We start from the raw sequence: 26,270 nt of genomic DNA on the forward strand, positions 1-26,270 counted from the left end.
CAGCAACTCTTCTTCTTCTTCTTCTTCTTTTTCTTCTTCTTCTTCTCCTTCTGCTTCTCCTTCTTCTCCTCCTCCTCCTGCTTCTCCTTCTTCTCCTCCTCCTTCTTCTCCTTCTTCTCCTTCTCCTCCTTCTCCTTCTCCTTCTTTGACAGTGCAGCTCGCCGTCTTCGATTGATCGGCTAAAGAGTAGCTTTGTTTCTGCTTGCTTAATTTCTTAGTACGCTTTCTTTCTAAAAAGAATGAACTGAAATACGCTAGCTCCCGCAAGTGTCTCCTAAATTATCGAGGTGGCTCGCAATTGTGGTGGAGAAAATCTAGCCGGCGCATTTGGAATCGGAATTAACTCCTTTGTTCCTAGTTGATTCCTTGCTTAAAGTTTGCTGTTCCCCGTTGTGTTGACCAAATATTGCAAAATACTAACAAACTTATCAACCGGGACCCACAAGTCAGTGGGACTGTGACCACGATAGCGAATGGAAAATCCATGAGGATTTCCCGGCTCCCTTCCAGGTTCCAAGCGTACTCCTAGACAGATATACACTGACGTGGTGACTCGAGGGGAAAACAAACCCCGAAACCCTACCGGGCAACCAAATGGCGGCGGCTGCCGCCGCCGTCGCCGCGGCCTGCAGGAGGGCGGCGTCCTACACCCTCACCGGCCCACCGGCCGAGTTCTTCCGCGTCGCGGCCGCGGCCACCACTGTCGACAAGGCGCGGGCACCATCAGCGGCCGCCGCCGGCGCCAGCGACAAGTACGCGCACCTGCTGCCGCCGGACGCCGGCTTCAAAACGCCGGACACCACGCCGCCGCCGGCGAAGACGCGCACGGAGAACAACTCGCCGACGTTCGCGTCCTCGGGGGACCCGTGCCTCGACTTCTTCTTCCACGTCGTCCCGGACACCCCGCCCGAGTCCGTGGCCGCGCGCCTCGCCGACGCCTGGGCCCGGGAGCCGCTCACGGCGCTCCGCCTCGCGTGCAACCTCCGCGGCGTGCGCGGCACCGGCAAGTCCGACCGCGAGGGCTTCTACGCCGCCGCGCTCTGGATGCACGAGCGCCACCCCAGGACGCTCGCGCTCAACGCGCGCGCCGTCGCGGGGTTCGGGTACCTCAAGGACCTCCCCGAGATCCTCCACCGGATCATCCACGGCGGCGTCCCCACCACGGGGCCCCGCAGCCGCGTCGCCGGCAAAAAGAGCGACGAGGAGACGGAGTACGACGTGGACGACGACTATGGCACGCAGACGGAGGGGTCCGAGCCCGACGGCGACGGCACGGATGTGGAGGAGAAGGAGGACTACACCGTTGCTGCCGAGGGTGACGGCCCGAAGACGAAGGCCGAGATCTCCGTGGAGCGCCAGAGGAGGCGCGCGGTGGCCGCGGCGCGAGCGCTCGACAGGTACAGCCGTGACCCGAACTACCGTTTCCTGCACGACTGCACGGCCGACGTGTTCGCCGACCTCCTCGCCGAGGACATGCGGAAGCTTGCCGATGGCAAGCTCAACGATCTCTCGCTCGCCGCGAAATGGTGCCCGTCGATCGACTGCAGCTACGACCGCTCCACGCTCCTCTGCGAGGCCATCGGGCGCCGCCTCTTCCCCAGGGGCTCCTTGCCGGAGCTCCCCGAGGACCTGGAGGACCAGTACTACGCCTACCGCGTGCGCGAGCTCCTCCGCAAGCAGGCGCTCACGCCCCTGCGCGCCGCCCTCAAGCTCCCGGAGGTCTTCATCTCCGACCGCGCGTGGGGGGACGTGGTGTACGCGCGCGTCGCCTCCGTGGCGATGCAGAACTACAGGGAGCTCTTCGTCCAGCACGACGCCGAGCGCTTCGAGCAGTACCTCGAGGACGTCAAGGCCGGCAAGGCGAAGATCGCCGCCGACGCCCTGCTCCCCCACCAGATCATCGAGTCCATCGACAGCGACGGCGTCGCCGACCTGCAGTGGGAGCGCATGGTTTCCGATCTGCGGGCGCTCGGCAAGCTCAGCAACTGTATGGCCATCTGCGACGTGTCCGGCAGCATGTTCGGCCTGCCCATGGACGTCTGCGTCGCTCTCGGCCTCCTCATCTCCGAGCTCAGCGACGAGCCACGGCACCACCGGCTCATCACCTTCAGCGAGCGGCCTGAGATGCACCTGATCACTGGCGAGACCCTCGGGGAGAAGACGAGCTTCATCCGTGAGATGCACTGGGACTTGAACACCGACTTCCAGGCGGTGTTCGACAACCTCCTCAGCGTCGCGGTCGCCGGCAAGCTGCCACCGGAGCGGATGGTGAGGAGGCTGTTCGTGTTCAGCGACATGGAGTTCGACGAGGCGTCGTCGAATCCGTGGGAGACAGACTACGAGGCGATCACGAGGAAGTTCACAGAGGCAGGGTACGGCGAGGCGATCCCGGAGATAGTGTACTGGAACCTGCGGGACTCCAAGTCCGTGCCGGTGACCGCCGGGGAGAAAGGGGTAGCGCTGGTGAGCGGCTTCTCCAAGAACACGGTGAAGATTTTCCTCGACAACAACGGGATCTTGTCGCCCAGGGCCATCATGGAGAAGGCCATCTCCGGCCGGGAGTACCAGGAGCTCGTCATCTTCGACTGAATGAGTCAGCCCGGCAGCCCCTCAGTTTCTATACTAGTTTAGTTCGTTCTAAGACTTTTTTTGTGTGTTTGCTAGCTAATAAACATTTTATTGTGACCAGATCTCTGGTATGCTGTAGGCTGTAAACAGAGGATCCTGCATTCTTTTGTGTTCTGTCAGTATGTGGGGAACATCTCTCGCTGGCTGCAGTCGTCGGAAGTAGCATTGTTTGTTCAAGAGAAGGTGTCAATCTGTGACGAAACTAACGATGCTTATGCCTAGCGTTCTGCTTCTCGGCAATTTGACACCATGTTTCAGTCCAATTGCTGGAGGAATTCCAGACCCCCATTTTCGGTACTATATTATTCCACCTCGCACATTTCGGCGATAAAACACTCAGACTCGATGGCATGTCAATCGTCTACATTGTCCGACCTTACGTTGGAGACCACGCGTCACTGATCTTGTGCCACTTTTGACCATTGTTCATCGTAGTGCATTAGCCTACTAATCAACCCGTGAATATTTTTTGCCTCTGCCCTGAAAATCAAGAAAAGAATATTCCCCTGCCTCATTTATATCTTAATACAAAGATGTGCAATTTTCTTGTGTATTTGATAACAAAATTTTTTAATGTCTCTTTAAGTCACTAACGGACTGGCCGGCTTTGCCGAGTGCCGAATACACTCAGCAAAGGGTTTGCCGACTCGGCAAACCGGACTCGGTAAAAAGAGTGACGGCGAAGACACCTTTGCTGAGTGCCTTTTTTTCGGGCACAGCGTTTAAAAATAGCAAAAAAAAAAAACATTACCCGGTAACCACACCACCCATCCAATGTGACATCTTCCTTCGCGCGTAGCTTCCTCTACCACTCTACCCTTGCATCACATGTGTCTAGAGTCTGTTTTGATTCTCCACATATTATGCTAACCCGAGATTAAATTGCTTGTTTGAGGACCTAAATAAATTCAAATAAACAAATTTTAAACTACAAAGTTTCATAACTTTTCGAGATCTACAACTTTGATTTGTAAGTTTTTTGATCCGAGGTCATTTGCAAAATTTGAATTTTAAATTTGAGAAATTCAAACACATATTCGAAATCCTAAATGAATTCAAATAAAAAAGTTGTGAACTACAAAGTTTCTTAAGTTTTCGAGATCTACAACTTTGATGTTGCGAGTTTCTTCATCCGAGGTCATTTGAAATACTTCAAAAATTCTAATTCAAAATTCACCTGAGAGGCTTCGCCGAGTGTATTTTTATGGCACTCAGCAAAGAGAGGCTTTGCCGAGTGCCAAATAAAATACACTCGGCAAAAAACTTAAGCAAAAAAAATTTAAAAATACCAAATGAACCTGAAACTTTACCAAAGTTTCACGTTAAGTAATCTATGTTGTCTATACAAAAAGTTTTGAACTCAAACAACAATTCAACCATCAATTTGACTCCAAATTTTATCGGATCATTCTCAACTCTATGATTCTTTTTCGGAGATGTATCGGTGTGTAAGCACGTATGCGACAAAAGTGTGCGAAACCTCCTCAATTTTTTTCAGAACCTACACATATGACATTATGATATCTTGCCAAATCTCATAATTTTTAGACTTTGTTTGCTATTTTTAAAATTTTTAGAAAATTCAGAAATGGGTTGTTTGCCGAGTGCCCATCCCTTGGCACTCGGCAAACAACCTTGTTTGCCAAGTGTTTTTTTTCCGAGTGTTTTTCGTTGGCACTAGACAAGTAGATTGTTTGCCAAGTGTCCGAAAGATTGCACTCGGCAAATTCATTGGCATTCGGCGAACTACGATTTTCCCATAGTGAGTTAGAGCAAGTGTAATATAAGACAAATATAGCCAAATTAAACTAGCCCGTATATGTGGAGGTAAAGAGTGTTATTATGCAAAGGAGGGCCTGGGTGACAGGTGGATGTGAGCGGAAAGATATAGGAAAGAGAATGTGAGGTATAATAAGTGTGCTCGGTTGTGCTTATTCTGGTTGCAGCTGCGGCTGCCACCAGCAATAGCTACAGTAATTTTTGCTTGCTGTCTGCTGAAGCCGCAGCTGCGGTCACCTGAGCAGGCTGATATTGATTGGAAGGCTTGATTGTTACGTCTTGACGTAAAGCTAAGCCTTTAGTTTTGGGCTTGCTCTTATAAGAACACTAAAAAATACAACTCATTCACAAACGACACTAATGGTATGTAGTGGCATGAGGCTCATTCCTAACCAATATTTTTTTCTCAAATATACATACACTACCTATTCTTGCCCACAAAAAAAAGTCTAGGTACTAAAACTAGTTGCATGCGTACGGTGACGTAACTCTTGCGTAGGAATTAGGGAATGGAACTCTTCCAAGTCAAACGTCTACTATCTTCTGGCTGATAGTGATAGGTCTTGTTCATCTCCATTTGCATTGCTTCCAAGCAACCAAACATATATAACATTATCAAAAAAGTCATCTTCGTATTAGTTTTTAAGACAGTACATATATATGCTCACATACGCACGCACATCTACTATAAATACACCCATGCACAACCTACCACTATAAATACTTCTAAGATATTATTATGATGGCAGAACTTAATATTGACATATCACCAAAAAATGGCCCACTGTCGAATGACAGTTTTACTTCACCGGTAAGGGATCGGAGGTGGCTGATAAACGCGTTTATCGGATTTCTCGAAAATTATCGAATTTGTTATTTTTCTTTCAGACATAATTTAGAAAAAAATTCCTCAAACTGTACACAAAATAATATATCTAGACTATCTCCAAATAGTCTAACAAGAAAACAAAGACATCATAACGTGTAGAAATGAGAAGATAGACACGAATGCAAAACTACCAAAAAAATTCGACAAACTAGTCACCACCGATAAACGTGATTATCGTGTTTTTGGTTTTTTTTTCGCCGGGAAAGTTTTCCCTGAATGACACATTGCCTGCCACTGAAATATGCATAGCCTTATGACTTTTGATGAATATACTTGATGAATAATGTATATACTCCCTTCAAGTTAGAACGTAAAAGGTTGAAAAAAGAAAAAACATTTTTTAGGAAGTCAGTAGGGGAGGATAAAAATCAAATTGATAAATCAAAATTTATGTGCATGTTAAGCGTATAAAGGATGTATCATTGTGAACTCAAACTTTATATATCTTTCAGTAAGATGTCAGGTTTATACCAATCAATAATGATGAAAATACAAATCCTAGTGAGCGCAAAAAAGGAAATGGAGGACGTAAACAAATGATGCATGTACACTAAACGAGGTACATACAACCTCCATTTCAAAAGATAGTCTAGATACAGACGCTCACGCAGGTACGCAGACCCATCCATACAGGCACATATGCATTCTACCTTTATGAATGTCTCTGGAATAATGATGACCGATATATGTTAGGCCATATTTAGTTCTCGACGAGACTAATCTTTTAAGCCTAATTAATCTATGATTAGATATTATTTGCCAAATACCAACAAAAGTGCTATAGTAGCAAAAGCCCAAAATTTTTCGCGAACTAAACAAAAGACATTAAAATTGATGTCCACGTCAAGTACCGAAAATTGCGCAGTTTCCTCTTGGAATTAATTTAGAAGGACTGGAACTCGAATAGTTTCCATTGAACCTAACCAACATGCCGAATTATAACAAAACAAAAACGAGATAGCAGCCACACCCTTACGTCCAACAGGCCAGCCTGGTACTCTCTGCAGTTGACCAAAATCGATCACATGCACACGTTCCATCCAATGACGACAACTTCCTAGCCCTCCAAGCACTGGCGCACGCTATTGCGTCTTCAATGATGGGCGCAGTTGCGTCCGTGCGCGGAGTCCGTTGGTCATCGACGACTCGCAGCCTCGCAGGTCACCGCAAATTAAAAGATCTATTGACGGAGCGCACACATTCCGGGTGCATGAATCATCATCAGCTTATATATTTTCCAAATTCCAGTAGTAGCAGATACAACAAGAATTGGGCGATGGGTGCTCGTCTTGTGCTGTGCCTTGTGGTATGTCTGCAGGTGCTCGCCGCCGGCACCGTCGTCGCCGGCGGCGGCGCTCGGCCGCCCGCGATGCTCGTGTTCGGGTCCTCGATTGTGGACGTCGGCAACAACAACTACCTGCCGGGGCCGGGCGTCGGCAGGGCCAACAGGCCCTTCAACGGCATCGACTTCCCTGGCTCCATCCCCACCGGGAGGTTCAGCAACGGCTACAACACCGCCGACTACATCGGTATGTATATATATGATGTATATACATATGCATATATACTTATATATCAACATGAACCGGCCGCATGCTAGTAAATTTTGCCGTTCTCCATTCCGCGCTTGCGATTTGCATGCGCTGCAGCGAAGAACATGGGGTTCGCGTTGAGCCCTCCGGCCTACCTGTCGCTGGCGCCGAGCTCCTCCTCCGGCCCGCTGGTCCTGAGCGCCCTCAGCAATGGCGTCAACTACGCTTCCGGAGGAGCTGGGATCCTCGACTCCACCGTGAGTATTGAAAATTACGCCACTGTGATCATTCATCAGTAACTAACTAAGTTACATCCACCGAACGCAGAACGCGGGCAACACCATCCCGTTGTCGCAGCAGGTGCGGTACTTCGAGTCCACCAAGGCCAAGATGGTCGCCGCGGCGGGCGCCGGCGCGGTGGACGCCCTGCTGCCGAGGTCCATCTTCCTCCTCAACGCCGGCAACAACGACTTCTACGTCTTCGCGGCCGCCGAGCTGGCGAGGAACAGGTCGGCCGCGGACCAGCGGAGCGACGCCGCCGCGCTGTACGCCAGCCTCATCTCCAACTACTCCGCCGCCGTCAAGGTCTGACCATACACCAACCATTCCCTTGCTCCAATCTTCTTCTTTTCTTCTCAAATTTGATTAGAGAATCATTGATGAATTTGATTCCCTTAATTACGAATGATGCATCCGCAGGAGCTGTACTCTATGGGCGCCAGGAAGTTCGCCGTCATCAACGTGTGGACGCTGGGGTGCGTGCCGGCGGTGCGGGTACTGAGCCCGGCGGGCGCGTGCTCGGCGCTCCTCAACCAGCTCGCTGCTCGCCGCCGGCTTCAACGACGCCCTGGGGACCCTGCTGGCCGGGCTGCCCCCGAGGCTGCCGGGCCTCGCCTACTCCCTCGCCGACTTCTTCGGCTTCACGCGGGACGCCCTGGCCGACCCGCAGGCGTTCGGGTACACCGACGTCGCCGCCGCGTGCTGCGGGAGCGGGCGGCTCGGCGGGGAGGGCGAGCGCCTCCCCAACTCCACGCTCTGCGGCGACCGCGACCAGCACCTGTTCTGGGACCGCGCGCACCCGTCCCAGCGGGCCGCCTTTCTCGCGGCCCAGGCGTTCCATGACGGGCCGGCCAAGTATACCACTCCCATCAACTTCATGCAGCTGGCCCAGTCCAGTTAGCAAAAAAACATGGATGATTGTGAGACTTGACCCACAATTGTCAATTATTATTTCTTTTTGTTTGGGGCAAAAGTAGAGTTTACACCCTTCAACTATTACAAATGTCCAATTTTTAATCTCCAACTACAAAACTGGAATCACAGAAACCATCCAACTATATATTGAAACCGCGCAAATTTGACCCCTTAGGTGGTTTGGGAGATGGTTTTCCATTTTGTGTGAATTAAAAATATCCAAATTTAAACTAAAAAATCATAAGTAATTCATTTTAGACTAGAAAAATACGGAATGGGTATCAAAATTTACCTAGAAATGTAACCTATCTAGTGGCATGATATTTATCAGTTATTTAGATCTAATTGTTTTATATTCATAATATTTGGTTGCTTATAGTATGCCTATTTTGTTGAATAACTAAGATTCAAACAGACTAATAATATAGACAGGTTATATTTTTAGAAAAAATTCCGGTACTAGTTTCATATTTTATTGATTTAAAATGAATTAGTTTTTTATTTTTTATAGAAAATACAAAACTATATATTTTGCAAAAGCTAGTTACGTGGTATACTGAAAATTGATATATCATTGAGCTGTGTGCGTGATCACTTTACGTGACGTGCGTGAAAGGCCTTTTAATTTCGGTTGCTGCCTTGCGTCCAAATTCGGATGCCGGAGGGTGCTGCTTGTCTCGGACAACTTTCTCATTGGCATGAATCAAACATGCCGAAACTTGGGGCTCGTTTGGCACATATCTATCTAGCTTCGGCTCCAGCTCCCGCTGCACTGTACTGCAGTGTAGCACGGAGCTATTTTGCTGCTCGGAGAGGAGTGGAGCAGCCGGAGCCAAAAAAAATTTATCTTCACTCGCTCCACACTACAGTGTCATTGCAGTGATGAAGTCTGGAGTGCTACCAAACGAGATAGTCTGGCCTCTGGGAAAAATTATTGCATAAAAAATCAAACACCAGAAAATAGGTAGCTTTCCATTCAGTGTATGTTTGGATCACCTACTAAAATTTACTACTAAATTTTAGTTCAAGAGAATCCTACTATTTAAAAGTATTAAATAAAGTTATTTGTAAAACTTTTTCACATATGGATATTATTTTTCGAGACGAATCTAACAAGCCTAATTAGTCAATGATTGGCTACAGCGATGCTAACTATCCTCTAATTATGGGTCAAAGACCTCATTAGATTCGTCTCACGATTTAACACAGGGTTCTGTAATTAGTTTTTTTTTCCATAGGCTATGTTTAATACTTAGATAATTGTCAAACGATTTGATGTGACTCCGCAATCTATCTTATACGTTCGACAGGACCTGGGCAAACAAAGTGTCCCTGGTCGGCGACAACATGCAGCTAATGAGCGAAACCACCACCAATCACACACAATGACACAAGCAAACTAAACGGAAGGAAATAGCAAGACCTGACACTCCAACATAAAAAGGAAATATGGAACGTGCGCGCCGCACATGAAACAGTACGGGCGTCATAGGATGCACGAGCTCCGTCCATAGATAGCCTACACTACACTACGGGCACATAGCCCGCCACTGAGACGGCGACGACCTTGCCTCGTCGTGCCCCGCCGCGGCCTCCGGCGACCAACCTCCGTCCCTCGGCGTGACGCTCGCCACGAGCATCTCCCTCGCTTGCTTGCCGCCGACGCAGGGCGGAAGAAGACTCCGGGTGTGTTCACTTTGCATTTTGCATTTTTGCCAGAGAATCTACAATATTTGAAATATTAAATGTTGACTAATTACAAATCTCCTCTGTAAACTACGAGATGAATCTAATGAGTCTAATTAATCCATCATCAGAGTATATTTACTGTAGTATTACTGTAGCAATTTAGTGTCTAATCACGTCCTAATTAGGCTCATTAGATTCGTCTCGCGATTTACAGTCTATTTTTATAATGCGATTTATTTTTCAACTACATTTAGTACACCATGCAAGCGATTTACAAAAATTTTACGTTTTGTCTTTACAGCATCTAAACACGGCCTCCGTCGCCACCGCTGCCGTCCACAGCCATGATTGGTGGCAAGAAATTAAAGTTGACGGGCGCGCTTCTGTCATTGTATTATTATGTTGTTGTGCCTTCCTATCCATTTGAACTCTAGTTGGTAATATAAAACTTCCATATATAGTTGTATATTCTTTCATCTTTAAACTATGTGTTGTATAATAAATGCTTCCTTATGGTGTACTTGTACCATGTTGTACTAGTAGAGTGTGCATGCTAACGCTATTCAAATTCGTAACCGATACAGATATTTCCCAACCGTATTCAAATTCGACCCGGTTTTGAAGGGTTTTATCCGTCCGTATCCGAGTCCGAATATTCAATATTCGTAACCGATCTGTATCCGGATACTCAAAGTTATATTATGTGATGTTGATATCCATTACAATCTTATCCGACAAAAACTAGCACTATCTGTTGGCCCAATTCGGAATTCTTTGGATTTCCACCAAGTCTGATTCATTGGCACATGGCTCGTAAGGCGGTTACATACAGGGGGAGCAAACTTGGCAACCAAGTCACCCCTAGTGGACTTGGGAGCAAGGTTTCCTCCCTTGAATCGGTCACATAGCCTAGGTGGCATCTAAATCCGCCATGTGATCCCATCAAGATTCGAGATCACTTGGGGGGGGGGGGAGACTATACCTAGTCCTATCTAGCATATAGTAGATAGATGGATAACCAATGGAGACTTACCACCATCAATGTCCCCCTAAGTTTCACGTGGGGATCTGATTCATGCCGATGCGAGTGCAGAGTTCCTGAAACTCATGGTCGGTGAATTATGGTCTTGGGTTGGGATGTGGCTGGTCTTGATGCTCCCCTCCTCCACGGAGTTCCAAATAAAGTGGTACTTCACTCGGATGTGCTTGCTTCGCTCATGGAATAAGGGGTTCTTCGCCAGTGCCAAAACCGCCATGCTGTCCACTCGGAGCTCCACGGCTTTAGCTTCTCTGCCAAGTTGGTCATCGAGCAGCCGAGCCAGCCAGAGGGCCTGGGTGGATGCTGAGGTAGTCATGATGTACTCTGCCTCGTAGCTAGACAAGGCCACCACTTGCTGTTTGACAAACTGCCAGCTGATGAGGGATCGGGCAAGGAAAAACAAAGTACCAGCCGTACACTTGCTTGTGTCGATGTCGTCGGTGTGATCGCTACCAAAGTAGCCGACGAAGTGCGCAGAGTGCAGACCATAGTCATGGGAGCTCGCAACATAGAGGAGGATCCTCTTGTCCGCCTGCTGGTGCTTCATCGTTGGCTGTTGCATGAACTGACCGAAGGACGTGATGGAGAACGCCAAGTCCGGTCAAGTGTGGATGAGGTGGTGGAGAATCTCCTCAAGGCGCTACTCGGTGGCATCCACCTCCTCCGTGCTCTCTCGACTCAGCTTCAGTCGCTCCTCCATTGGAATCAGAATCGAGTTGCAATCAGAGAGGCTGCCGAGCTCGAGGATGCGTTTGGCATAGCCAGTCTGGCGAAGAGTCATACTAGAGTTGTCCTAGTGCACCTCAATGGCCAGGTATAAGGAGACGAGGCAGAGGTCACTCATCTAGAAGATTAACTTCATCTTTGACTTGAACGCCTCAACTTCTTGTTCCTTTGTGTTGTCGATGATGATCAGGTCGTCGATGTAGACACCGACTAGCGGGGCATTGCCATCCTTGCCCCCATTGGGAGATCATGGCTTCATGAGTGCTTTGCTGGAACCCCAATGACTGGAGGGTGGCAAGTGGCATCTAGCTTCGCGTTGCAAGCCGGCGGTGCCTGTCGCAAGCTATAGAGGGCCTTGTGCAGAAGAAGAACGATGTTCTTCTTGCCAGGGATAACAAACTCGGCGGTTGTCGAACGTAGACCTCCTCCTTGAAGTCGCCATTGAGGAAGGAGGACTTGACATCCATGTGATGGACGTGCCAGCCCTCACAAGCCGCAAGTGCAAGCAGGACTCGAGCAAACTCCATCCGAGCAACGGGAGAAAAGGCGTCATCGAGGTTGACTCCCTCTTGCTGGAGGAATCCGCATGCGACCAGTCGAGCCTTTTGCTGGACAATGGCTCCAACCTTGTCCCCCTTCAGCTTGAACACCCATTTCAGGGTGATCATATGACGACTGACTGGAAAGTCAGCCAGCTCCCAAGTCTTGTTCTGTTCGACGGAGTTCATCTCTTGCTGCATCGCAATGCGCCAGGACGAGTCGCCCTCCACCTCGCTGTTCAAGCACTAGGTTTAGCTTCGTCGACTCGCTAAGTATGTCCTTCATGGTACAGTAGCGCAGGGGGCTCGCCACCGTGGAAGGTGTCGATGTGGTCCTCGTCGTTTGATAGTGGTGTGAAGAACACCACCATTCCCTTGGCCGTTGGTGGTCAAAATAGATGGAACAGAGCTTGGGGAAGTGGGAATCAGTGCCGCTGAGTTGACCAGAGTCAAAGCAGAGTGACACTGGGTTGGCGTCGGAGTGGCCTCCGAGTGGGTCGACGTCGTCGAGTGACTCAAACTCGGTGCTTTAGGTGTCTCGAGGTGGGTGCCTTCTGTAGCTCCATGGTCATGTGCACCACGAACAACACCGGCTCATCCTCCTCAGCATGAGCGATGTGAGTTGGGCCACCGCGCTTCGTTTGTCTTTAGTAGCTGGCCCAATGGCCAGTCTTGCCGCTGGTGTGGCAGGTGTCATCCTGACTCGCCTTGCGCTCGCTGCCAGCACCTCAATCAACTCCTCTCCACACCTAGCTCTTGCCCTTCTAGCACAATTGCTTCTTGTGTTTGGTCGTCGTTGGCCTCCCCATTCTCTTGTCCCACTCCTTGGTGCGCCAGTGCTTCTCTGCGTAGAAGAGCTTGCCGCCAACTAAGATTGGATTGTTGGGAGCCTCATTGTCGTCAATAGCCTTCGATCACATGGTCGTCGTCGTCATCATCATGGTGAGGATGGACCACGACATTCTGCTGCCGGACTCCCAAATGATGTGGATGGTGGGGGAGCTGTGCCTACCTCATTGATCGCGTTGCTTCTGATCCGGGGACGAAGAGGCCTGCCGACATCGCTCCCATGAAGGGTTGACTCGGTGTTGCCGCTCTAGCGGTTGAGAAGCCCGGCGTCGCCGCTCCAGTGAAGGAGTGACTCCCTGCACCCCCCCTTAAGGGAGAGGTTGGCTTGTAATGCCACAGAGTAGTCCTCAGTCCCTGACTCCGCTCATCAAGGTCCAAGTGGTGGTCAAACACAGGGCAGTGCGAACCCTCTCTCCAAACACGTGACTTTGCCTCTGAGCCCGAATCCTCGCCCACTGCCACCTCCTCCTCGAGGTGCAGAGCCACCGCCACCCTAGTCACCTCCGTCGCGTCGCCTCCGTGTTCGCGCGTGCAAGCCGCGCCGCTCTGTCTGCAGCCTCTTGACTCACCTCTGCTCGCAAATCGCGCAAGTCATGTAGTTAGAATATACTAGTAGTGCTATAATTTTCTCAAAGTTTTTGAGTTTGATCTCTAATATAAGAATAATAACATTTTTCGAGTATCCTATTCAACTATCACTAAAAAATTTTCATATTTTTTTAGTGAGTATCTTAGAGCATAATTTAGAGTTTCAATGGCCAGCTGAGAAATCCTGGGTCCACCACTGGTTGTCGGTGTATATCCTCCTATGAATCAATCACTCATCTGATACTGCAAAAATCTTGCTCCGAACATCAAGAGAAGAGAATGGCTGGCTGTAACATCCCGCCTCCCCGAGGCCGGGCCCGTTTACATCTGGCTGCTTTCTAGGACATAGACTATTCTCACAGACCAACACCAGTCTTTTCTGCACACTTTGTCCTCACTCGTGCGCGCCCGGGAAGAACTTCCCGGTTGGTCACCCATCCCCAAATTTCTCCGGGCCAAGCACGCTTAACATCGGAGTTCTTTGGAAACCGGCTTCCGAAAAAAAAGTTGCAACTTGTTGGTATGAGTATCCTATTAATCCTATTAAGCCCTGGCCGGGGTGTCACACTGGCTGGCTTATTCGATTTTCCCGCTTCATAGCTGCTATGGAAAAACTAGGAAATATTAGCGGGCGTCTCAGTTTCCTGATTGCGACTAGCATCATCTTGGGAGCTTCAACGTTGAACATCCATGAAGATCAATTTTTATATTGTGTTACGATTGTGGTTTTAGAGGCTTCTAGGTACATATCCCTTCCCCTTGTAATTTTGATCTATAGATATTTTATAGGATTATAAAATAAGGACATATGAAAATAGGTTCATTGACCATGACGTGGTCACAACAAGCGACCACAATCTTCTGTTTAGAAGCACTGGGAGCTTGAGCAGCAAAAGGCTGGACTTAATCAATGATGCTTCGTACTACTTGATCGCTATTGTCTGGACGGTTTCACTCTTTCCAATTCTGAGTTCGCTCTATATCAATTGCATTTTACATCAAAGTCCCAAATATTCGTATCCTCTGACACATTCTTATATGACATTGCTGAGCTGGGTGAGGTTGCCCAACCTGGCAGGGGCGGAGCCAGCGTGGGGGTAGGGGGATACAAGGCCCCCTACCCCCCAGGAACTCCATTGGCGGCTCATGGAGTTTCCCTGCGACATGATCTTATATAGCAGTCAAATGATAGAGTTTAGCTCCCCTAAATGCCATATCATGTTGGCTCAGCCCCCCCTAAGACTTCAACCTGGCTCCGCCCTACAAACTGGTTAAGCATATCAAGGATCATGTTGTAAGGATCGATGGACCAAGAGGGGGGTGAATTGGGCCTTTTTCAAATTTCTAAAACAAAATAAAGCAACCTTAACCTATGCAATACTAGTAAGGCTCAATTCACCAACCGGCTAACTAAGCAACCTACACAAGCTATAAAGGATACAACAAGATATAGAGCTAAGCAAGGTAGAGCTAAGTTATGATCTCTTGGGTCAAGCACATGAATAAATTGCATGAAGGTAAGTGCTTGAATGTAAAGAGTTTGCAAAAGACGACCGGATTTTTTCCCGTGGTGTCGATGTGTTGGCACACACCCCTAATCCACGTTGTGACACTCACTAAGAGTCTTGTCACCTCCCAAGTCACCAAGACGAGGGTGCTCACTCAGAGTCTCCGTTCACCATCCAGGCGTGGTGGAGCTCAAGCCATGTACAATCTTCTTCGGGCTCCCACAATCAACTTGGCAAGCTCCGCAAGAAGCACCTCAATCACCAAGATTGCCTAGGTGATGCCAATCACCAAGAGCAACAAGCTAGGGCCTTCACTTGAGCAAGAACCGATCACCAAGAACGGATGCACATAAGCTTCTCCCTACTCAAGTCCTTAGCCTTGCTTCTTGGATGATTGAATGATCAAATGAGTGGAATGTGAAGCTCAAGGTGGCTCTCAACAAAAGAATGAGTGTATGAGTGTTGCCTGGTGTCAAGAGTCTACAAAATGACCCATTGGAGGGGTATATATAGGCAGCTCACGCGGATAGAGCCGTTGGAGAAAAGCTGCCAGAAAAAGTACTCAACGCCGGTTAATCCGACGACCCTCCAAAAGTCATCGTCGGTTCAACTGATGAATGTAAACTGCCCATTTCAAATACTAGCCATTACAGCTCGGGCAATTTAACCGACGTATCATCGGTTTAACCGGTGAGTGTAGTTGTCCACTGATCAACTGAAAAACCAACTCTCTGGACAACTGCACCGACGCTAACTCAAATCCTTCGTCGGTTTAACCGGTGAATGTAAGCCTGAAAACCCCTGAAAAACCGACTCTCTGGACAACTGAACCGACGTTAATTTTAAACATTGTTGGTTAATCTGGTGAACACTGTGTCCAGACTTCAGGAATTGCGTTTAACTAACGTATAGAAAATTGATGTCGTCGGTTAAACCGGTGATAAGACTTTTTCTTGATTTTGCTTTTTCTAATATGAGTCTTGAATGAAATCCAAATATTCTTGAGATATGAGCTGAATAGCACTTGTTTGAGCTTCCATGAACCCGAGTAACCAATGTGTGTGCATCCATTATTTGATTGACCATGTCCATGCTCAAGTTACTTGCCCTTAACCCCTCTTAATAGTGCGACCTCTATAAAACTATAAAACCTATACTAACCTAAGTGTCCTTCTCAACCTTGCGACACTTAGGACTAGAAAGATCCTTAGTCTTGTTATATACTTGAGTTGAATACCGAGATCGCCTTTTTGAATAATGAAATTTAGGGGCCTCTTTAACATATGATCCAATGAGCGATAAGATTTCATTAAGCTGCACAAACTCATTAGTCACAATAATGGTTGTCATTAATCACTGAAACATACCTTGAGGGCCTAGATGCTTTCAATCTCCCCCTTTTTGGTGATTGATGACAACACAAATAATAACTTAAACGAGTAAAGCAAGAAAGATTAACGCGCGAAAAGAAAAGCACAAAGAACACGAAGGCCAAAGAATCCATAGACATGTCATAAAGAGCAACACGCACAAGAGTCTAATATACATGTCCATGAACCAAAAGCCAAAGAAGATACACCAATCAAGTCCTGGCATCTACGAGAACTCTGCTAGCTCTACCCTCCCCCTGACTCCAACTCCTCTGTGACCCCCCTAACTCTCTCCCCCTTTGGCATCAGAGCACCAAAAAGGCGAGCTACGGGTCCTGCTGTCGCGGCACGGCGAGGAAGCGGTCCAGGTCGTCGTCATCGTCGGACGAAGAACCCTCGGTGACAAACGGGAGCTGCGGGTCTGAGCTGACTGGAGGTGTAGCTGTCATGGAGACTCTCGTGCCGGCACTGTCTGGGAGAGGATATGTAGAAGTCGTAATCGGGTCAGCAGAAGAGGTGTCAGCATCTGAAGACGTGACTGCTGAGGCTGCTGGCTACGTCAAATGTGGAAGTAGGGACTCCTCTCCTCCTCCTCCCCCTGAAGGTAGTGCCTGTGGTACGATGGGGAGGGCGACTGACTAAACCGCTGACGGTGAGTCCTGAAAAAGCGTAGTCTCTGTCTGCTGTGCCGTGGCCCTGGTGGCCCTGCCTACTCTGCCTCTGCCTCTGCCCCTGCTGGGCTGCTCCCTGATCCGGAACGAACGAGCATGCCCCGAAGCCTGCTCCTCGGCGGCCTTGGCCACCATCTCGTCCCTCTCGGCCTCCCTCTCTGCATGGGTCCGCTTGTGGACCGGCTTCTCGACCACGATCTCCTTGCCCTTCCTCTTCTCGTGGCCCATCTCGGTGAGTAGTGGTGAGAACGCGGCTGCGGGTGTGCTAAGGCAAGCGTGAGGCGACGCAAAAACGGCTCGGACAATTCGTCAAGCAGTTGGCGTGCGTGGTGTGGAAAGCAATGGAAATTGGCGTGCGGCGTATGGGCACTGTGTGGGGCGACGTGGAGCGGCTTGGGCTTGCTTGCGTGGAGCTGTGGTGGCGGCGCGGTTTTGTTGCAGCGGTGCTTGGCGGCGGCGCAAGCGGTGCGTGCGCAGGCGCTGCGCAGGCGCGCGGGCAGCACGGGCCGGCGGTGAGGTGGCCCGGCGTGGAACGTGGAGGTGCGCAGGCTGGCAGCGTGGATGCGGGCGGCGCTGGAGGAGCGGCGGCGGTGCTCGAGTGCGTAGAGATGAGAAGGAAGCGGGCGGATGTGAAGCCAGCGGCGCGGGCAAGAGAGATATATGACATGTGGGCCTCGCGATTTTTTCTTAACGCCTGTTGATCTGATGATTAGGTTTAGTACGCGCCGGTTGAACACTGAAATCATCGGTTGATTGCTAGGTCAGAACTGTGTTATGTTCAACGGTTGATCCGATGCTGTGACATTTGCATACGCCGGTTGAACGCCTGGATTTGACTGAGCTGAGACAGAATTTAGTAATGCCGGTTAAACCAATGGTGAAGATCCATTAAACGTTGGTTTAACCGGTGAACCCGAAAAACCTTCACTCAGCTCACTCTTCTATGCTAAGTCCAATAAACTTATAAAAAAAACAACTAAACTCAAGTTAATGGACTTGCATAGGCGACTTTACCCCTCAAAATATTTAGAATAGCATACAAGCCTAATAGTTTTTCTTTTCAAACACAAGAAAAAGCCGCGAAGCTAGATAAAGCGCCAAATAAAATGTATGAGTCATGTCATAGGAATATTGAAGATAGAGAGCTTCAAACCCATCATGACATGACTCACTAGGCAATAACGCACCTAACACTTTGCTCTATTCACTTCTCAAGAATTGAGATCTTGCATATGAAACAAGTCTCATTTTTATCAAGTGATCTCCTTTGTGACCCTTACGCAAGCAATGATGGTGCAAGCTATAACCACATGCGAGAGAAGGGTAAATATGAAGTGCACATCTATATGACAAGAAATGCATAACAAGAATTTAAGTTCTACTTGTCAAGTTTGAACCCATGGGAAGCTTCTTCATGATGAGCCTTTCTACAAGCCTAGAGGAAAATAAGTGAACCACCACCTCTAGCTAAACCCATGCTCATCACTATCTTACAATGGTTAGACAAGTCTCCTATAAATATGTATGCATTTTATATGTCATAGCAACTTTACATGATGTTTGCCGCATCTAAAACATTTAGCTCATTTCTTAGCCTAACAAAGGTACTCTCGTCTAAAGATTTTGTGAAAATATCCGCCAATTGCTCCTCGGATCTCACACCTTGAAGAGATATGTCTCCTTTAGCTTCGTGATCACGTAAGAAGTGATGGCGAATATCAATGTGCTTTATGCGAGAGTGTTGAACCAGATTTTTGGTAATTTTTACGGCACTTTCATTGTCACAAAGGAGTGGAACCCTATCTAATTCCACACCAAAGTCCAAAAGAGTTTCCTTCATATATAGGATTTGAGCACAACATGCACCGACCGCTATATATTCTGCTTCCGCGGTGGACAAAGCCACGGGATTTTGCTTCTTACTTGACCAAGAAACTAGAGAATGCCCAAGCAAATGGCAACCCCCGGAGGTACTCTTGTGATCCACACGGCTTCCGGCAAAATCCGAGTCCGAGTATCCCAAGAGATCTAAGTTAGCGCCCTTGGGGTACCACAAGCCTATGCTTGGGGTGTGCTTGAGATACCGAAAGATCCTATTCACAGCCGAGAGGTGTGATTCCTTTGGGTTTGCTTGAAAGCGGGCACACAAGCACACACTAAACATTATATCGAGCCTAGATGCGGTAAGTTAAAGCAAAGACCCTATCATAGAATGATAGAGAGATTGATCAACCGGTTTACCGTCCACATCCAAGTCGAGATGCCCATTGGTTGCCATGGGTGTCTTGATCGGCTTGCATTCATCCATCTTGAATTTCTTCAAGATATCTTTAGTATATTTTTCTTGATAGATGAATATCCCTTCCTTCAATTGTTTGACTTGAAAACCGAGGAAGAAGGTCAATTCACCGATCATGGACATCTCGAATTCCCTAGACATCATGGTAGCAAACTCATGGCTTAGTAAATCATTAGTTGAGCCAAAGATGATATCGTCAACATAAATTTGACAAATGAAAAGATACTCGTTGACGTCTTTTGGGAACAATGTGGTGTCCACCCTCCCGATCTTGAAGCCTTGCATGATTAGGAAGTCAAGAAGCCTCTCATACCAAGCCCTTAGAGCTTGTTTAAGCCCATAGAGTGCCTTGTGCAACCTATAAACATGGTTAGGATTTCTCGGATCTTCAAACCCGGGAGGTTGCTCAACATAAACAAGTTTGTTAATAAAACCATTTAAGAATGCACTTTTCACATCCATTTGATATAATTTGATATTATGATGAGAAGAGTAAACAAGAAGGATGCGGATAGCTTCAAGTCTTGCAACCGGAGCAAAAGTTTCACTAAAATCTAAACCTTCGACGTGAGAAAACCCTTTTTGCCACAAGTCTTGCTTTATTGCGTACCACCACCCCATGTTCATCTTGCTTGTTTCGGAAGACCCACTTAGTGCCGATGATGTTCTTGTTTTTCGGAGGAGCTTCGAGGACCCAAACTCCATTGCGGGTGAAGTTGTTCAATTCTTCTTGCATGATCATCACCCAATCCGAGTCCTCAAGTGCTTCCTCTATGCTAGTGGGTTGAATACAAGAAACAAATGGGTAATGTTCGCAAAATGAAGCATGCTTAGAACGAGTTCTTACTCCCTTGGAAGGACTACCAATGATTTGATCAATTGAATGATCCTTGGAGGTACGACCACGCTTCACTAGCGGTACATGCGTGGAGATTTGTTGAGGTGGATCATGGATGACTTATCCTTGTGGTGGAACATTTTGCTCTTCTTGTTCTTGCACTTGGGGTGTTGGCATTGGAACACTTTCTTGAGATTGTAGATCATCTTTTTCTTTGTCTTCATCCACTTGGGGTGCCATGGAGGTGCTTGGTGTAGTCGAGGAAGGTCCTCCCCCTTGATCATTGCCTTCATGCACCTCTTCCGGCTTGATATCCCCAATAGACATCTTCTTCAAAGGTTCTTCAATCTCCTCATCACCTACATTGTCATAGCCAATAACCTCCTCTTGGGAGCCATTAGATTCATCAATCTCCACATCACATGTTTCTTCAACTAACCCGGAGGTTTGATTGAATACTCTATATGCTTTGGAGTTTGATGCATAACCAAGAAAGAATCCTTCATCACATCTACTCTCAAACTTACCGAGTATTTTCTTCTTATAAATGAAGCATTTGCAACCAAAGACTCGAAAGTAGGAGATGTTTGGTTTCTTTCCGGTGATGAGTTCATATGGCGTTTTCTTAAGGAGTCGGTGGAGATACACCCGGTTGGATGCATGGGAAGCTGTATTTATTGCTTCCGCCCAAAACCTCTCGGACGTGCCATAATCATCCAACATTGCTCTTGCTAGAGTGATCAGTGTTTTGTTCTTTCTTTCCACCACTCTATTTTGTTGAGGCGTGTAGGTGGCGGAAAACTCATGCTTGATACCCTCTTCATCGCACCATTCTTCAATCTTCATATTCTTGAACTCGGTGCCATTGTCACTCCAGATCTTCACAATTGGGGAGTTGTACTAACTTTGAGCTCTTTTTGCAAATGTCTTGAAGACTTCCGGAGTTTCACTCTTATCGCCTAGAAACATGACCCAAATGTAACGTGAAAAATCATCAACGATTACTAGGCAATAGAGGTTACCACCAACGCTCTTGTATGTGGTTGGACCAAAGAGATCCATGTGAAGTAGTTCGAGCGGCTTGGAGGTAGACAACATCGTCTTGATGGGATGATGTGTTGCAACTTGCTTTCCGGCTTGACATGCACTACATAGTTTGTTCTTATCAAATGTGACATCCTTCAAGCCGGTGATCATCCCTCTCTTGTGGGCTTTCTTGAGGTTGCTCATGCCAATATGAGCAATTCTTCTATGCCAAAGCCACCCAAAAGACGACTTGGTGAAGAGGCATGTCATGGGGCTTGTTTGTTTTGAAGAGAAATCCACCAAGTAAATGTTGCCATGCCTAAACCCCGTGAATACCAATGACTTATCTTCTTCAAGGGTTACTACAACACCATTCTTGTCAAAGGTACACGTTAGTCCAAGATCACATAATTGAGCAATTGAAATAAGATTAAAACTAAGTGATTCTACAAATAAGACATTAGAAGTGGATAAATCTTTAGAAATTGCTATTCTACCCAAACCTAAAACTTTCCCCCTTGAGTTATCACCATAGGTGACATGTTCATGATCGCTGGGGTCTTCAAGAGAGGTGAACATGCTATCATTGCCGGTCATGTGTTGAGAGCAACCGCTATCAAGTACCCAATGTTTTCCACCGGCTTTGTAGTTCACCTACACAAATGAGAATTATTTTTGAGTTTTTGGAACCCAAATGAGCTTTGGGCCTTGCACATGTGTGACAAGAGCTTTGGGGACCCATAGTTGCTTGGGGAGCTTCTTCTTTGCTTCCTTTGTGACCTTGCCAATGAATTTAGCCTTCACCTTGCCCTTTACCTTACTCAAAAGAAAATAGTTATTTTGATGCATAGATGAGTAATTTTTAGGTAAAGTAGGAAGATGACGTGATGGCAAGGGACACTCCCTAGTGTGGTGCCCGGTGAATTGGCAATATTGACAATATGATCCAATTTCTTTAATGAAGCTAGTCTTGATCTCCGGAGAAAGAGTAGTGCCTCTGTTTGGCTCCGGAAATGAACAAAGACCTCTCTTGCCATAGTCACGAGCAATGTTGAAGAGAATTTCCTTGTGGATGTATTCTCCTCGTGAGAGCTTCTCCACACTACTCTTGAGGCTTGCCACTTGATCCATCAATTCCTTTTCCCTAGAGGGAGCAGGCTTGGGCAAAATATTAGTAGCATTTGCATCAATGAGTAGGTCATCACATGAAGTAGAAGCATTGACCTTTTTAACATTTTCATTGATAGAGTTCTCAAGACTCGGGTCAATTGCTTCATAGGCAAACTCAAGCTCTTGATATTTGTGAGCCAACTCCCTATGCTCTTGCTTGAGTTTCTTGTGGCTCTTTTCAACTTGCTTAGCAAGTGCAAGTGACTCATTGTGCTCTTTAAGCAAGTCATTGTACTTGCCAAGCAAATCGGAGTGAGCTAACTCTAGCTTGGCATGAGTGCTCTCAAGGTGTTTGACCTTGCCCTTTTCCCTCTTGATGACGGATGTATACTCATTGATGAGGTTAACAAATTCATTTGGATCAAGCTCATCATCACTATCCTCCTCACATACCTTTATGTTACCTTTTGCCATGAGGCACATAGGAGGTGGAGGTAGTAATGGTTCTTCATTTGTGAGAGCAATGGTGACGATGTCTTCTTCATCACTTGATTCTTCACTTGATGAGACATCGGTCACCCATTCTTGTTTTTCCACCAAGAAGCTTCTCTTGGTGTTGCCTTTCTTCTTTGGGAAGAGCTTGGTCTTCTTCTCATGGCTCTTCTTCTTCCCATATTTCTTGTTCTTGATCTTCATCTCATCTTCTTCATCATCGCTCGAATCATGGCGATGCTTGTTCTTGTTTTCTTTCTTTCTTTTGTCCGGCTTGGGGCAATTTGGAGAGATGTGACCCTTTTCTCCACAATTGTACCAATTTTTGCTCTTGGAATCTCCCCTTGGCTGGAACATCTTTCTTTTAGGGTCAAAATTGTAACCCCGCTTGTTGATCTTGTCACTCTAGCGTGTGAACTTTCTCATCATGAGGGCAAGTTCTCCATCATCATCTTCATCATCGGATGTGCTTTCTTGATGATGATCTTCTTCATCGCTTGGGCTTGATTCTTACTTGATCATCTTGAGCTTGCGGTGCTTGTTGACCTTGGTCTTGAGAGCGATTGATTTGCTTGAAGTTGGCTCTTCGGACATACCAAGAATACCTATTTCATGAGCGCGAATTTCGCCCACAAGCTCTCCCATTTCCATCGTACCAAGATTCTTCTTTTGAAGCATAGCATTGATGATGTTGTACTTGGGCTTCGGAAGGAGCATGAGTATCTTGCGGTTGATGGAGCCACTGTCAATTTTAGATATTTCAATCGCATTAATGTCCTTGACAATGACATTCAAGCGAGAATACATATCATTACAATTTTCATGAGCTAGCATTTTAAAAGAATCATACTTAGCTCTAAACAAGTGATATTTTTGCTCACGAACTTTGGTGGATCCTTCGTGAATTTCAACGAGCTCCTTCCAAATATCACTTGCCAAGTTCATGCCATTAACTCTAGCAAAGACTTCCTCACTAATGGCTTCGAAAATTGCATTTCTAGCCTTGGCATTCCACTTGAGTTGTTCCGAGGTAGGAGTTCTGGTGAACCCGGTCTTTGTTGCTAACCACACTTCGGGGGCAATCGCATCAAGGTATGCGGCCATGCAAACTTTCCAATAAGCAAAGTTCTTGCCCTTGAAGTGAGGAGGCGAACCACCCATCTTGGCCATAGCTCTAGGCGGCGAAGCCTAATTATCCAAATTACAACGAGGCTCTGATACCAATTGTAAGGATCGATGGACCAAGAGGGGGGGTGAATTTGGCCTTTTTCAAATTTCTACAACAAAATAAAGCAACATTAACCTATGCAATACTAGTAAGGCTCAATTCACCAACCGGCTAACTAAGCAACCTATACAAGCTATAAAGGATACAACAAGATATAGAGCTAAGCAAGGTAGAGCTAAGATATGATCTCTAGGGTCAAGCACATGAACAAATTGCATGAAGGTAAGTGCTCGAATATAAAGAGTTTGCAAGAGACGACCGGATTTTTTCCCGTGGTGTCGATGTGTTGGCACACACCCCCTAATCCACGTTGTGACACTCACTAAGAGTCTTGTCACCTCCCAAGTCACCAAGACGAGGGTGCTCACTCAGAGTCTTCGTTCACCATCCCGTCGTGGTGGAGCTCAAGCCACGTACAATCTTCTTCGGGCTCCCACAATCAACTTGGCAAGCTCCGCAAGAAGGACCTCAATCACCAAGATCGCCTAGGTGATGCCAATCACCAAGAGTAACAAGCTAGGGCATTCACTTGAGTAAGAACCGATCACCAAGAACGGATGCACACAAGCTTCTCCCTACTCAAGTCCTTAGCCTTGCTTCTTGGATGATTGAATGATCAAATGAGTGGAATGTGAAGCTCAAGGTGGCTCTCAACAAAAGAATGAGTGTATGAGTGTTGCCTGGTGTCAAGAGTCTACAAAATGACCCATTGGAGGGGTATATATAGGTAGCTCACGCGGATAGAGCCATTGGAGATAAGCTGCCGGAAAAAGTACTCAACGCCGGTTAATCCGACGACCCTCCAAAAGTCATCATCGGTTCAACCGATGAATGTAAACTGCCCATTTGAAATACTACCGTTACAGCTCGGGCAATTTAACCGACGTATCATCGGTTTAACCGGTGAGTGTAGTTGTCCACTGATCAACTGAAAAACCAACTCTCTGGACAACTACACCGACGCTAACTCAAATCCTTCGTCGGTTTAACCAGTGAGTGTAAGCCTGAAAACCCCTGAAAAACTGACTCTCTGGACAACTGAACCGATGTTAATTTTAAACATCATCGGTTAATCCGGTGAACACTGTGTCCAGACTTCAGCAACTGCGTTTAACCGACGTATAGAAAATTGATGTCGTCGGTTAAACCGGTGATAAGACTTTTTCTTTATTTTGCTTTTTCTAATATGAGTCTTGAATGAAATCCAAATATTCTTGAGATATGAGCTGAATAGCACTTGTTTGAGCTTCCAAGAACCTGAGTGACCAATGTGTGTGCATCCATTATTTGATTGACCCCATGCTTAAGTTACTTGCCCTTAACCCCTCTTAATAGTGCGACCTCTACAAAACTATAAAACCTATACTAACCTAAGTGTCCTTCTCAACCTTGCGACACTTAGGATTAGAAAGATCCTTAGTCTTGTTATATACTTGAGTTGAATACCGAGATCACCTTTTTGAATAATGAAATTTAGGGGCCTCTTTAACATATGATCCAATGAGCGATAAGATTTCATTAAGCTGCACAAACTCATTAGTCACAATAATAGTTGTCATTAATCACCGAAACATACCTTGAGGGCCTAGATGCTTTCACATGTCTTACTCAAATGGCTTCCCCTGATATTTGTTATAGGAGCTGGTGCAGTGAAGATACTACTTCATCACACCCTAGAATTGGTGCTATTTCTCGAGGGATCATTTCTTATCACCTTCCTAATAGGGATCACTTTAGGAAAGATCAGCATCTCTTGGATCAGGATAACTTTGTCTTTCATTTTCACTATTGGGTTCACGACTTCTGTGCAAATGCTTCTCGGTCCTGAGGGTGTACTCGTGGTATTTGCTACAACATTAGTTGGCAATATGCAAATCCCTATTTCTTTAGCATACATAACACTGTCTGCATCAGGAATTAGGTCACTGAAATCAGATTATCGTGACACGGAGCCAGGGGTGGATCCAAAGGGGGGGCTCCAGCCCCCTACTGCTGGTGCATCAATGGAAATATGGGGAGGGTGAGGGAGAAGAAGAGGTGGAAGAAAGAAGAAAAAATGGAGAGATAGTGGAAGAAGAAGAGATCAGCCCCCCCCTCGATCTTGTTCTGCATCCGCCATTGCACGGAGCATAGGTTTTTGGTCCTCATGCTGATTTTATTTTATGGCTCTGTGCTGGTTCAAGGTGTTATCTATATTATTGCATGTTTATGTGAAGCATCTCTCTCACGGTGTCTACGACTCAAACTAGCAAAAGAATATGACCTTTTCCACAAGA

At 47.0% G+C, this 26,270-nt stretch overlaps 1 protein-coding gene and 1 pseudogene across 1 annotated transcript; both read left to right on the plus strand.

The window, feature by feature from the left end:
• Positions 1-594: 594 nt before the first annotated feature.
• On the plus strand, positions 595-2,589 carry LOC120669565. Its single transcript, XM_039949350.1, has 2 exons — positions 595-1,179; positions 1,243-2,589. The coding sequence occupies exons 1-2, from the start codon at positions 595-597 to the stop codon at positions 2,587-2,589; spliced, it is 1,932 nt and encodes a 643-aa protein (XP_039805284.1).
• A 3,819-nt stretch (positions 2,590-6,408) lies between these two features.
• On the plus strand, positions 6,409-8,130 carry LOC120670506 (annotated as a pseudogene).
• Positions 8,131-26,270: the final 18,140 nt, after the last annotated feature.

Source organism: Panicum virgatum, chromosome 4N, assembly GCF_016808335.1.
Source record: "Panicum virgatum strain AP13 chromosome 4N, P.virgatum_v5, whole genome shotgun sequence".
Taxonomy (NCBI): domain Eukaryota; kingdom Viridiplantae; phylum Streptophyta; class Magnoliopsida; order Poales; family Poaceae; genus Panicum; species Panicum virgatum.

Coding starts and splice junctions, on each gene's coding strand:
- LOC120669565 (XM_039949350.1), top strand. CDS start 595: ATGGCGGCGGCTGCCGCCGCCGTCGCCGCGGCCTGCAGGAGGGCGGCG. Junction 1,180..1,242: donor CCACGGGGCCCCGCAGCCGC/GTCGCCGGCAAA, acceptor TATGGCACGCAG/ACGGAGGGGTCCGAGCCCGA.